The sequence below is a fragment of the Astyanax mexicanus genome, chromosome 9, assembly GCF_023375975.1.
Source record: "Astyanax mexicanus isolate ESR-SI-001 chromosome 9, AstMex3_surface, whole genome shotgun sequence".
NCBI lineage: Eukaryota > Metazoa > Chordata > Actinopteri > Characiformes > Acestrorhamphidae > Astyanax > Astyanax mexicanus.
The window spans coordinates 22,496,183-22,508,812 of record NC_064416.1 but is presented as its reverse complement, the minus strand read 5'-3'; the positions used below and the strand labels follow the sequence as shown (position 1 = coordinate 22,508,812).

Sequence of the window (12,630 nt, the reverse complement as noted above, 5' to 3'; positions counted from 1 at the left end):
AAACATACTTTGCTTACTGCCTCCAAACAGTTACACTTCCAAAAAGAATCAGGTTGCGTAGTTTCCTCTCATCTTTTTCCTCCTTAGACCTACAGCAGATTCTGAATGTAACTATTTTGTTGTACTAAAACCACATTCATACAGAAAAGTTTTGTAAATGTCTTTAGATGCAGAAATATTCTTAAATTTACATGCAGGGGCTACTATTCACATGTTAGCAGGTAATAATCAGGCTAGGAACTTAGACTTTACCAGCACAGAGTGCATAATTGAAGGCTTACTAGTCTTAAGTGCATTATGGATTCAATGGTTTGTTAGTATTTTAAAAGCTTAGTCTTTCTATATTTTTCCATACAGATATCTGAGCTATACAGAGCTCAGATACAAGTGTTATTCAGGCAAATTCAAGACCAAATTAAACGTTGGTGAGCCTGGGAAACACTACACACAATACTGATACAAAAATACAGACAACAGCAGGTACAGCTAAGTTATTTTATTGACATTTACATTAAAAATACACAATTCATTAGAGGATAGGAACTACAATGGTGATATAAAACAAAACGTACATTCTGAGTGGTAGTATCAGTCCTGTCTTCACTTGCAGCAGCTGGAGTCACAGGTATTACCCTTGCACACACATCCAGAAGCACACTTGCTGCAGCCAGATGGACAGCATGAGCAGCAGCCTGGGACAAGAAACAGAATGGATAAAAATTAGTTACTTGTAGATCAGAATGAGAATTAAATGAGGGTCAAAAGATCTTGATGGCTGAATGAATATAAAGCTTACTTTTCTTGCAGGATTTACACTGGCAGTTCTTGCATTTGCAGCCTGAACCAAAGCTGCAGCTTCCAGCTATAGAGAAAGATTAAAGGTACAATTAATAATAATCTGCTATTACTTGCTTGTAACCTATCAAACCACAAGTCATCATGTGTAAACATAAGTGCAACATTAAATACAACTTACTCTTGGCACATTCACAGGGATCCATTTTTTGTCAGAGGTGTTTGTTTCAGTTCTAGAAGTCTCTGGAAAGAAGCTGCTGTTGAGAGTAAGAGCTGAATGTGTTTCATGAATGAATGTGGTGAATTTATAGGGAACTGAACTCACTCAGAACGAGTGCAAAACTACACGCTCCTCCTCCTGCTGATTCTCCTCCAAAGTGCACAGTCATTAAATGACACTACACCACCAAGCCTGGGTGCAGAGAATGTTCATGAGAGTTCAGTGTAGTAATAATAATAATAATAGTGTTAAACATTTTAATTGTCTTCATGTAACACAATGTTGACTGGCTAATGCCAAGTCATGCCTTTGTGATTTTTAGAAAAGAAATGTAAAAAAAGTGTCCCTGTCAGGAAAACTGCACGTATGTGCAATAATTTGAGCAGAAAAAAAAATAACTTTAAAAGTTATAAATCGTTATAGACTTTCTTAGTCTTTTAAGCATCGGAGCTAATTTGTAATTCTAGGCCGGAGAATGCTAATTATATTATTCTATAACAGGAGTAAACTGAATTAATTAGTTATTTAATGCTGAGTTGTATTTGTTGGTTGGTCACACGCTGCACACGGCTCTTCCACAGGGCTCGCTCTGGTGAAGCAGCGCGTGCGCTCTGAGACACTGTTCACCCGCTCTGTAAACAAAACACAACAGTAGTGTTTTGCACTCGCTGAGAATCGCTGACTGATGGTACTTTTCCATCAGCCTGACTTTCTTTTAATAAGCCGCGCTGAAGGACTTTATTTACACCTTTACGTTTGGACATTTACTATATAAACTATATATATATACTATAGTACTGAAGCAGTTTTAATATTAATGGCTGTGTGTTGCGTTGGACAAGTGCAAAACACACGTCCTTCATCCTTTCCTCCACTCCCCGTTCTCTCTTTTTCATGCTTGCACATAGTTTATAGTAGAGTGACACAATCACATCACCAAGACTGAGTGCAAATCATCAGACAGTAATTACTATCAGAGAATAGGTTTTTCTGGTTTCACCCTCAAAACATTAACATTTATTTTCATTTACTGTATTTAATATGATTCTGACAGTAACAATCTGCTAATATTGTCCAGCTTTGCATTTTTCTAGCAATGTACTTGAGCAAACTAAGCTCAACTGTGCATGATTTAGGTATAAGAGACTGGATTAATGGCTAAGAAGCTAAAAATAATAATAATAATAATAATTCACTTTGCAGAAGCAAAGTGTCAGTTATTATTATTGTATTATGTATTCTTTGCATGTGACTAAATCTAAAAATAAACTATTTGGGTGTTTTGTAATTGAATTGCTTTTTGTCTAGAAAACAATTGGGCTCTTTCCCACCATATAAAAGTCTTAATCATTGTCTGATGGTTTGCACCCAGTCTTGGTGGTGTGATTGCTTCACACTACTAGATAAACTTTGTGTAGGCTGGAGGATGCAGAAGCAATAGGGGGAGGGGTGTATAGTTTTGCACTCATCCTGAAATAGTTCAGTTCCCTATAAATTCACTGCATTCATTCACCAAATACATTCAGCTTTCACTCACGAGAGAACGTCTTCTGAAAGAGATTTCTACAACTGAAACAAACACCTTCAGAGAGAAAATGGATCCATGTGACTGCACCAAGAGTAAGTATTTACCAGAGACTGTAAAAAAGAGTCTATGATATTTACTTAATGTGACGTTTTTTATTTATTCTGATTCTAAGTTATGTTCATAAATTACAAATAATTTATTTATTTATTAATTGTACCTTTAATCTCTCTTTATAGCTGGAAGCTGCAGCTGTGGTACAAGTTGCAAATGCACAAATTGCCAGTGCACATGCTGCCAGAAAAGTAAGCTTTGAGTTCATCTATTCATAAAAGTTCATCTCCTAAGCCTCACGTGTTTATCACTCGGATCTCAAGTACCTTACTTTTGTATCTGTTCCTTTTCTCATTCCCAGGCTGCTGCTCATGCTGTCCGTCTGGCTGCAGCAAGTGTGCTTCTGGATGTGTGTGCAAGGGCAATGCCTGTGATTCCAGCTGCTGCAAGTGAAGACAGGACTGATACTACCACTCAGGATGTACATTCTGATTTGAATTTGCTTTGCAGGACATAATCTCTAATGAATTATGAATGATAAATAATTATTTTAAAGGAAAAGGTCAATAAATAACTGGACTGTACCTGCTGTTGTCTGGAGTTTTTGTATTAGTTCTGTTGCTAGTTTTCTTTTAAAAGGTTCATACACCAATGGTTATTTGATTATGTGGTGCGGCCAAAGCTTTTGTCCTTAATAGCATTTTTCCCCTTACATTTTTCCTTTTATTATTTAAGTGGTTTTGGAACCAGTACTTTTACACCTTTACGGAATTTGAAAGCCTGAGTTATTATTTTTTCTATTTTAATCCCCAGTATCTATACTTCTGCCTGAGCAATGAATGTAAATACGGGTGTTGAGGTGTCTCTCCCATAGACAAATATACATATATATATACAGCTCCAGAAAAAATAGAAGACCTAGAAGACCACTTCAGTTTCTGAATCAGTTTCTCTGATTTTGCTATTTACAGGTATATGTTTAAGTAAAATCAACATTGTTTTTTTTATTCTATGAACTATGTACAGCATTTCTCCCAAATTCCAAACAAAAATATTGTCATTTAGAGCATTTATTTGCAGAAAGCTCTGAAAAAAAGAGCTTTCAGACCTCAAATAATGCTATCCAAAAGCATTGTGTAAGACTGGTGGAGGAGAACATGCAAAGATGCATGAAAACTATACATTAAAAAACAGGGTTATTCCACCAAATATTGATTTCTGAACTTTATGAATATGTATGCCACTCCTGATGCAAAAACTCCAAGCAGTTCAGCTTGGTTTGATGGCTTGTGATCATCCATCTCCCTTTCTTATTATATTCTTGAGGTTTTTAATTTGGTAAAATCAAAGAAACCCCATATTTTTTAAGTGGTCTCTTAATTTTTTTTAGTTAAAATTTTTTTTTAGTTTAGTTTTTTTAGTTTTTTTAGTCTCTTAATTTTTTTTAGGTTTTTAGTGAGAGCCGTGTTATATGTCTATGGTCTCTTCAGCGCCACAGATTCCGCACATGCGCAAAGATCCTCCTCTTTAGTGCCAGAACTAGATAGCTAGGGATCCTAGTTAGCGAGTAGCCTAGATAGGTAGCACCCGATTAAAAACGCCTGTCCGTCAGAAAACAAAGGATTCGGGTAGGTTTTTTTCCTGCAAAACGTAGATACTTAAAGGACTGCTCTCTCAAATTCCTGATTTTGCTAGTTAGCCAACTATATGCGGCTCCAGTTGGCTAAAGTACAGTTATCCAGTCTCCAGCTGGTTAAGTTCAGCGCTGCTGGTTTGTTTTAGCTTCTCGGTTTAGTTTTGGAAAATTTTCTGAGATTATATAACTAGCCAGATATCTAGTAAGACGCATAATAGCTTAAAACATGACTAATTTAGCTGCTTTTTAGGAGAGAAATGAGAAGAAGGGCGGTAGCTGGGATTAGCAGAGGCTTGCTAGCACGTTAGCTAACTAGCAAAAGGCTGAACAAGCTCCTGTGTGTTGCTAGGTAACGGAAGCCCAAAGCGGGAGAGAGAGAGAGAGCAGCACAGTAAGCTGTTTATTCTATTAGAGAGAGAGAGACAGGGAGAGATCAGGCATGTGCAGGACAGCTGGTTTTATTATAGATTTTACACTTAATATGTACAAACAAATGCTTTGACTCGAAGTCTAGATATAGAGAACTATATCTTCCCCTCTTTTGTTGGTGTTTAGTCTGCGCAGGTCTGCTTTCCCTTTAAACCGTGCCACCATGTTGGTCCCAATTTTCACCCTCAAGCTTAATCACAAGATTAACCCTCGTATGGTTACAATGGGGAAGTTTGATGGGATTCATCCATGTCTGACTGCAGCTACGCAAGCAGGAAAGGTAAGAGCAGTGAATGAGTGACTGGTGGTCATGGTCTGTTATCTAACCTAGCTAGCTTTAGGTGTGCTGCTGCTAAAATATAATTTGTGTTTATCTTAATACTGTGATTAGTTTGCATAGTCTGCAAAGTTAAAGGAGAACTCTGGTGTGAAATGGACTTTGGGTGTAGTGAAACCTTGTTTCACACTTTTTTTTCCGGACGTGTTTAAATATTATGATATTAAAACCCTTAGCAATTTATACCATGTTTTTTTATATTTTATGAAGAAATATTTGGTTAAATATATTCAATATATACAATAGACACCATATGTAATCTAATATAACCTATGTACTATAGCATCATCACCCCAAATTGATTGAAATAAGAATAGCAGATTTAGAAAATAATTTAGATGTTATTTTTATTGGCATATGTCATCCATATGCAGCTTCCTAAAACAACACATAACATACTTTTTATTTTTAAAATGTACCTTTTAAAAAAAGACTAAAACTGTCTTCTGAAACTATATGTGTATTAGCGGTGGGCAGTTTTTTTTTGCTATAGTGATATTCTTGGCAATATGGCCAAACATTAAATAAAAAAAAAATCAAGAATACACTACTGCAACAAAATAAATATTAATTGTCATTTTGTGATAATATTGCAAACGGTGTGATATGGCATGGTTTCACCTGATCGTAACAGAAGTCAATGATCCAAAATCATGTCATGGTACCAACAATGCGCTCCATCCATCCAGGATTAAAGTAAAATAAATGATAGTGGATAGTGGACAGATATAATCTGTCTCTGGTAGATATTTAATAGAACCTTATATTTAGTTCATATATATTTAGTTGTACCTTGATGGCCCATATGATGCCCTTAAATAAAGTCATTACATTTCATTTCTGTGATAATGATGTTAAAAAATGTTGGCGATATTATTGTGTACAATACAATATGGCACACCCCTAATATGTATGTTTACAGTATGTATCTGTCTGGTTAAAACTGAGAACATTCAAATCCCTGTTTTGATCAGGTGTTTATCCATAACCCACACACTCGAGGCCAGAGGCAGACATCTCACCGGCTCAGTCAGAGTACCCAAGACTCTGATATATCCTTGCTTAACATTAACCAGGCAGTAAGCTGCCTTACAGCAGGAACTCTGGGACCCAACACCACTGGAGAGACACTTCTGGTGGGCTCACAGACCAATCTGCTTGCCTACGATGTACACGACAATGCTGACATATTCTACAAAGAGGTGAGTGAAATTGTCATAGTAGTTTTGCATCTTTGAATATATTTTTTTTATTAATCCTGATTATAAATTACATACCAAATATAAAATCCTATGCCAATAAGCCCTCTCTGTGTCAATGTGAATTGCGCAATTTGTGACAGGTGACAGATGGGGCCAATGCCATTGTTCTGGGGAGGTTAGGAGACATCCAGTCCCCTCTTGCCATTATTGGAGGGAATTGTGCTCTTCAGGGCTTTGACTATGAGGGAAACGACCAGTTCTGGACAGTAAGGCAAATAGCAACAGCATGTGGCTTCATTCTTAGAGAAACCTGGAAAAGATTAACATTCTGAAGTATGTGTTCATGCTTATAGGTGACTGGAGATAATGTGCGATCACTGGTACTCTGTGATTTTACAGGTGATGGGAAGAATGAGGTAAGCACCCAACTGATATTAAAGACAAATTATATTTAATAATATTTAATTTCCACTGAATCTGTCTGGTTGTATCATTATTTTTCTGGTAAAGCCAATATTGTATGTGAAAAAGCACCCTGACTAAAATATATTCAATGATGTACGCTTTAAAAAATAAAGATGGTTCAAATGTTTTTTTTGAGTGATGCCACAGAAGATCCAATGAGTGTGGTTGAGTGTGAATGTGAGTGTGTAGAACCTTTAAAAAGTCTAAAGAACTATCATGTGATGTAAATGTTCTTTCCCAAATCAAACTTTATTTCCCCTCACACATCAGTATATAAAGTATGTTTCTTTTATGAACCAAAAGTGATTCATCATTTTAAAGAGCCCTTTGAAGCATCTTTATTTTTAAGAACGTAAATCTACATATTTTTACACACTTCCAATATTCTAACATTTGCCCTGCAGCTTCTGGTGGGATCAGAAGACTTTGATATCAGGGTGTTTAGAGAAGACGAGCTGCTGTCAGAGATGGCAGAGAATGAGGTAACATGGTGGAGCATATGTACAATTGTTTTTTGCAGTATTGTGGGCTGTAAGCTGACTGGTTGTTTTCTGTTGCTCACAGACAGTAACATCACTCTGTTACATGCACGGCAGCAGATTTGGTTATGCTTTGGCCAATGGAACAGTTGGAGTGTATGACCGCACTGCCCGCTACTGGAGGATTAAGGTACTTTTCTTGGAGACCAGTCAGACCTTGTTCATCTCAACATGTATTTGTGTCTATTGCATTTTAAGAAATAATCATTTAAAAATAATTTTGATGTGAGTTATGCTACATGTAGTTGATTCAGATTTGACTTCATCTCCTCTCCACACAGTCGAAAAATCATGCAATGAGTATCCATGCCTTTGACCTGAATGCTGATGGAGTTGTGGAGCTCATAACTGGCTGGTCTAATGGAAAGGTAAGGCTTTGGACATTTACCACTGACTAGCGTGCTCATTACTATAGTTGTTGTAAGCCGATTCCATTTGGCTGTGTTGTCTAGATTGATGCACGCAGTGATCGTACTGGTGAGGTGATCTTTAAGGATAACTTCTCCTCATCTGTGGCTGGAGTGGTGGAAGGAGATTATCGCATGGATGGACAAATCCAGCTCATCTGCACATCAGTAGAAGGAGAAGGTGATTTAAAATGAACTATAGAATACATAGTCAGTAATTTAACTTCACCTTATTAAAAAAAAATAGTTTGACAGTAAATAGTTCTAGAAATGGCTAAAGTTTAAAGCTCCAAAAGAACAAAATAATTGCAGACCTCTCTTGCTCAGCTATTACAAGTGGTTAAGACTCATGGACAAATAGAGCTTTCATGGTAAAGCACTTTGGCTATATCTAAGCTGATTTTTTAACATTTTACATTTTATTCAATCATTTCACATCTTGCCAATACTGTGTTTTCTCAAATATATAATTAAATTAACAGAGATAAAATAGCTTTGCAAAAAACAAAGTCTGAACAGGTCCAAAACTGTACAACAACCTGATAAAAAATGATGAAAGCATTAATGTGAAGTAATTATCTGTAACTGGAAATTTTTTGTTAATGTTTTGAAGATGTCATTTGTGGTGTGTTTTACAGTACGTGGCTACCTTCCAGCTAGTAAGGAGATGAAGGGGAACCTAATGGATGCAAGTGTAGAACAAGACCTCATTAGGGAGCTGAGCCAGCGCAAACAAAACTTGCTACTGGAGCTACGCAACTATGAGGAAAATGCCAAGGTCCATATAAACGTACATATATTACCACTGTCATTGCAATCTTATGATTGGTTTCTTTATTTTGCCTCTGTACACTGTCACTATGGCTTTGATGTAAAGTAATTTAGTTTAAATTCTACGGGTTTAACAAATTGTGGATTTCATCGCATTTTATTTAGAATTGACTGCTATCGTTTGCCAGTTCCTTACAGGCTAAAAATAATTGGAGAAAAAAAGGAGTTTTAAATATAGGGACAGTTGTCAATACTTCAGTTCTATGAAGTCCTTTATTGCGTATAATCTATAACCCTTGAATATCACAAAATGCACCAGTTTCCTGCCTTAAGGTGCTTCACGGGACTTTTACTGTTGCTGCCTTCAGTTTGCTGCTTGTTTGTTGCTCTTCCTGCCTTACATTTTTTCTTCAGTAAGTAAAATGCATGGTAAATTGGTTTAAGGTCAGATGACGACTTATGATTTATCCTTTAAGAACAGTATGTTATAAAGCTTTTTTTCCCCTTGGGTTTCTTTTGTGATATTATTTAGTTCAGTCTTATGTGATTATATGATTAAGTGTCCAGTCCATCTGGCACCAACTATCAGGCCTCACTTGAAATCTTGTAATTCACTTCACCTTGCCTTGAGTACGCTGGTCAGTGTTCAACCTTACTCACATAATAACACCTCATAACTTAAGTATGGGCATTCCCAAGTGATCCCATGAAGTAACACCTTCTAATAAATTTACACACTGCTATCCCATGACTTACATAATGAAAGAATTAGAGAATGGGAGTACAGAAAGCATTTGTTGGTGCCTATGTTGAAGGCTTGTTCCTGAAGATTGATTACTGTTGCTGCAGGCTGTACCTGGTGCCTCTGAAGTGGAAGCTCAGATGGGTGTCATTCCTGCCAACACACAGCTGCAGACAGCCTTGTCTGTGCGAGCAGCCACGGAGAGTCAGAGAGCTCACATAGAGCTCAGTATCTCTACGCCAAATGGTAATATCACCTAGAGAGTAGTTCTATAGTGTGTCTTTTTTTCCCTATTACTCAGGAAACAACAATCATTTATGATGTTCTTGCATGTTTCTCCTACCTTTACTCCCTCAGAGACCATCATTCGGGCTGTGCTTATTTTTGCTGAGGGGATTTTTGAAGGGGAAAGTCATGTGGTGCACCCCAGCTCTCAGAACTTGTCTGGCTGTGTCTGTGTGCCCATAATTCCTCCTAAAGACATTCCTGTGGATCTACATATCAAGGCCTTTGTGGGTGGAAGGACCAGGTATGTTTTCTCCTGGTTCTTAAGGGATCTGCTACTGATGGCAGTAACTATGTGATGACGCTAGTCCACCTATTTATCAGTGTCCAGACAATAATGGCCTGCATAATGTAAGATGTCTTTCTCACCAAATAGTGTTTCTGAATCAAAGGCTATGCTGAGCTATAGCTGTTTTGATTATTATAAAGTCCTAACATATTCACTGTACTGTTTGTTACACTTGTTAGAAAGTAGTTATTTTCTATTAAGACACACATCAGAGTGTTGCAAAAAGCAGTAGAAGGCACAGAATTTTTTTTCATCTCTTTCTATGTAGATAATCCCTGCAATAAGTCCTGGTAAGGGCTGACTGCATTAAAGAGTAACACTTCATAAAAAATAAATTTTATTATGTCTAAAAATATTAAAAAATGTTTTTTCTTACGACTTCTTGCTACAGTACCCAGTTCCATGTCTTTGAGATAACTCGCCAGCTGCCTCGCTTCTCCATGTATGACCTTCATGTTGAACCCTCAGCCTCACAACCCACAGGAAGAGTCACATTCAGTATCAATGACAGGCCACAAAGGGTAATTCATACACATAACTTTACTTTGTATGAGAAATCTCTTATTAGGGTGTTCTTGCACTACATGAAGTGCTTTTTAGTGGCTTATTTTTCTGTATTTTGACTGCAGGTTGTCATGTGGCTGAACCAGAATTTTCTGCTACCAGAAGGCATCAATAGTCCAGATGTAACGTTTACTTCACTGCGTGGAGGAGGACTGCTGACCATCAGCATGCGCTCTAATGGGGAGGTCTGTGTTTATTTGTGTCTTCCAAACAGGTAGAAATCTAACACACTTGTAATACAATGTCACAGAAATTGTGACTTTATCACAACCTTTAATAAACTCTCTGTTCTTTCTGTTTTGCCCTTTTAGATAATGCTGAATACAGATGACATTGATCTGGCAGGAGATCTGGTTCAGTCACTGGCCTCTTTTCTGGCCATTGAGGATTTACAGGCTGAGGCCAATTTCCCCTCGTACTTTGAAGAACTTCGAGTTACTCTTACAGAGGTTAGTCATTAAAACAATAACCTAAAAGCAACTATGGATTACAGTCAAGTAATTGCTGACCACTAAACAATGATAAGAATTTTCAGCTGCCCATCATTGTTGGCATTATTTTATTATTCATTATTTTTTATATGTCACATTAACATGTGTTTTTACACTTTTACCAAGATGAAATTTCAGTTTAGGTCTGACTTTTGATATCCAGAATTTTGTTAGCACCTAGCTATTAGTAATGTATATTCTTTTATCCACACTGAACTACTTAGCAAAAAACAAGTACAGTTGTCCATTCAATTAACAATAATATTTCATTTGTATGGTTTGGTTTACCTATCTGTCAATTTGTTTACCTATCTGTTCAGTTGAGGTGATACATGATAAAATGTTTTTGTAATTGTAACAGAGACTTTTTGAAATATAGATGTAAATATAGTTGTGTTGGAAGCTCAAAGTTTATTCTAATATGTATTTTTTTTCCTTTTAACTACGTTTTTCATGGTGTGATAAAAATATATCAAATATATTTGTTACTGTGGTATTAGGTGGATGAGTTCCACTCTGTGCATCAGAAGTTAACAGCAGCCATGGCAGATCACTCTAACCACATCAGAAACATGCTGGTGCAGGCAGAGGATGCACGGCTAATGGGGGACTTGTAAGTGTCTTTTCACTTATCCACCCACATGGTGACATAATTATATTTTCTCTCTTCCTAAAGCATTCTCTCTTCTTTTCTCTTCCTGTGTCACAGAAAGAACATGAAGAAGCGTTACATTGAGCTATATGACCTCAACCGAGATCTGATCAATGAATACAAAATTCGCTCCAACAATCACAATGCTCTCCTAGCTTGCCTTAAGGCAGTCAACCAGGCCATCCAGCGGGCAGGCAGGCTGAGAGGTGGGTAGAGGGGTCACGAAGTTCTGACTGGAGCTTTGAAATACAAAAAAACTTATTTGTGAATGTGTAATGGAAAGTATTCTTTATATACAAAATTTTGTTTGGGTTTAAAGTGTCCAAATATAACCACGCACTCCTTTTCTTCTCTCTCTCTCTCTCTCCCTCTCTCTCTCTCACTCTCTCTCACTCACAGTGGGAAAACCAAAAAACCAGGTCATCACTGCCTGCAGAGATGCCATCAAGAACAACAACATAAATGCTCTCTTCAAGATCATGAGAGCAGGAACTGCTTCATCCTGAGGAAGCCCTCTAGTGGTCATCTACTCTAGCTATGTGAGGGGATCTCTGCCTCTAGGGAGATCAGATCGAGTCCCCTGGAAGGAGGATAGAATTCAGTACACTGTGGAAAAACAGGGCCCAGTAACCTGCTCTTACAGAGTATAAGAAAATCTGCAGAAGAGAATATCTACCCCAGGCCTTACAACGGCTGCAGTTGTATGTAGAGGAAAAATTGATGGTGTAGAAGTGGCAGCTTGAATAAGCTGCCCTTCATGCATTCAGGGAACAGTGGAATGTATGTCGAGATTTACATTTTATAGGTGAGATATTTACATTTTATAGGCACTTCATATTGACTTTGTGTATGTGAAAAAGGCCAAAGTTAATTAAATTATTGAACAAATATTTTTGTTTTGTCAAATAATGTTTTTAAAACTGCGATACTGTTATGGTCAAAGCAAATGTCAAGTCAAGTCAAGTCAGTATCAACCGCTTCATCCAGTAAGGGTCGCGGGGGGGTGCTGGAGCCTATCCCAGCCGGCATCGGGCGGAAGGCAGGATACACCCTGGACAGGCCGCCAATCCATCGCAGTCAAAGCAAATGCACTTTGCTTAAATAAAAAAGTGGTACAAAAGGTTATTTGAGCGATTCCATAAAAGAACATTTTATTCTATGAAAACATGTTTATAATAGAGACTGTGATGTCTCATGCTCCCTGAACCACTCTTTCACAATTCCAGA

The 12,630-nt window shown here is 37.4% G+C and overlaps 3 protein-coding genes across 3 annotated transcripts; 2 read left to right on the top strand and 1 right to left on the bottom strand.

Annotated features, from left to right (window-relative positions):
* Positions 1-481: 481 nt before the first annotated feature.
* Positions 482-1,088, bottom strand: LOC103041858 (metallothionein). The gene is made up of 3 exons (XM_007249202.4): positions 977-1,088; positions 797-862; positions 482-692 (listed from the first exon to the last, which is right to left on the bottom strand). Exons 1-3 carry the CDS (start codon positions 999-1,001, stop codon positions 601-603), a joined length of 183 nt encoding a protein of 60 aa, XP_007249264.2. The 5' UTR covers positions 1,002-1,088; the 3' UTR covers positions 482-600.
* A 1,436-nt stretch (positions 1,089-2,524) lies between these two features.
* LOC107197618 (metallothionein) lies at positions 2,525-3,178 on the top strand. The gene is made up of 3 exons (XM_015605780.3): positions 2,525-2,635; positions 2,780-2,845; positions 2,956-3,178. The coding sequence occupies exons 1-3, from the start codon at positions 2,611-2,613 to the stop codon at positions 3,045-3,047; spliced, it is 183 nt and encodes a 60-aa protein (XP_015461266.1). The 5' UTR covers positions 2,525-2,610; the 3' UTR covers positions 3,048-3,178.
* Positions 3,179-4,088: 910 nt separating this feature from the next.
* Positions 4,089-12,291, top strand: bbs2 (Bardet-Biedl syndrome 2). The gene is made up of 18 exons (XM_015605778.3): positions 4,089-4,222; positions 4,786-4,939; positions 5,971-6,198; positions 6,339-6,464; positions 6,552-6,614; positions 7,068-7,145; positions 7,228-7,332; positions 7,484-7,570; positions 7,655-7,790; positions 8,248-8,387; positions 9,230-9,368; positions 9,480-9,651; positions 10,088-10,217; positions 10,326-10,445; positions 10,572-10,709; positions 11,252-11,364; positions 11,461-11,609; positions 11,803-12,291. The coding sequence occupies exons 2-18, from the start codon at positions 4,823-4,825 to the stop codon at positions 11,907-11,909; spliced, it is 2,148 nt and encodes a 715-aa protein (XP_015461264.3). The 5' UTR covers positions 4,089-4,222; positions 4,786-4,822; the 3' UTR covers positions 11,910-12,291.
* Positions 12,292-12,630: the final 339 nt, after the last annotated feature.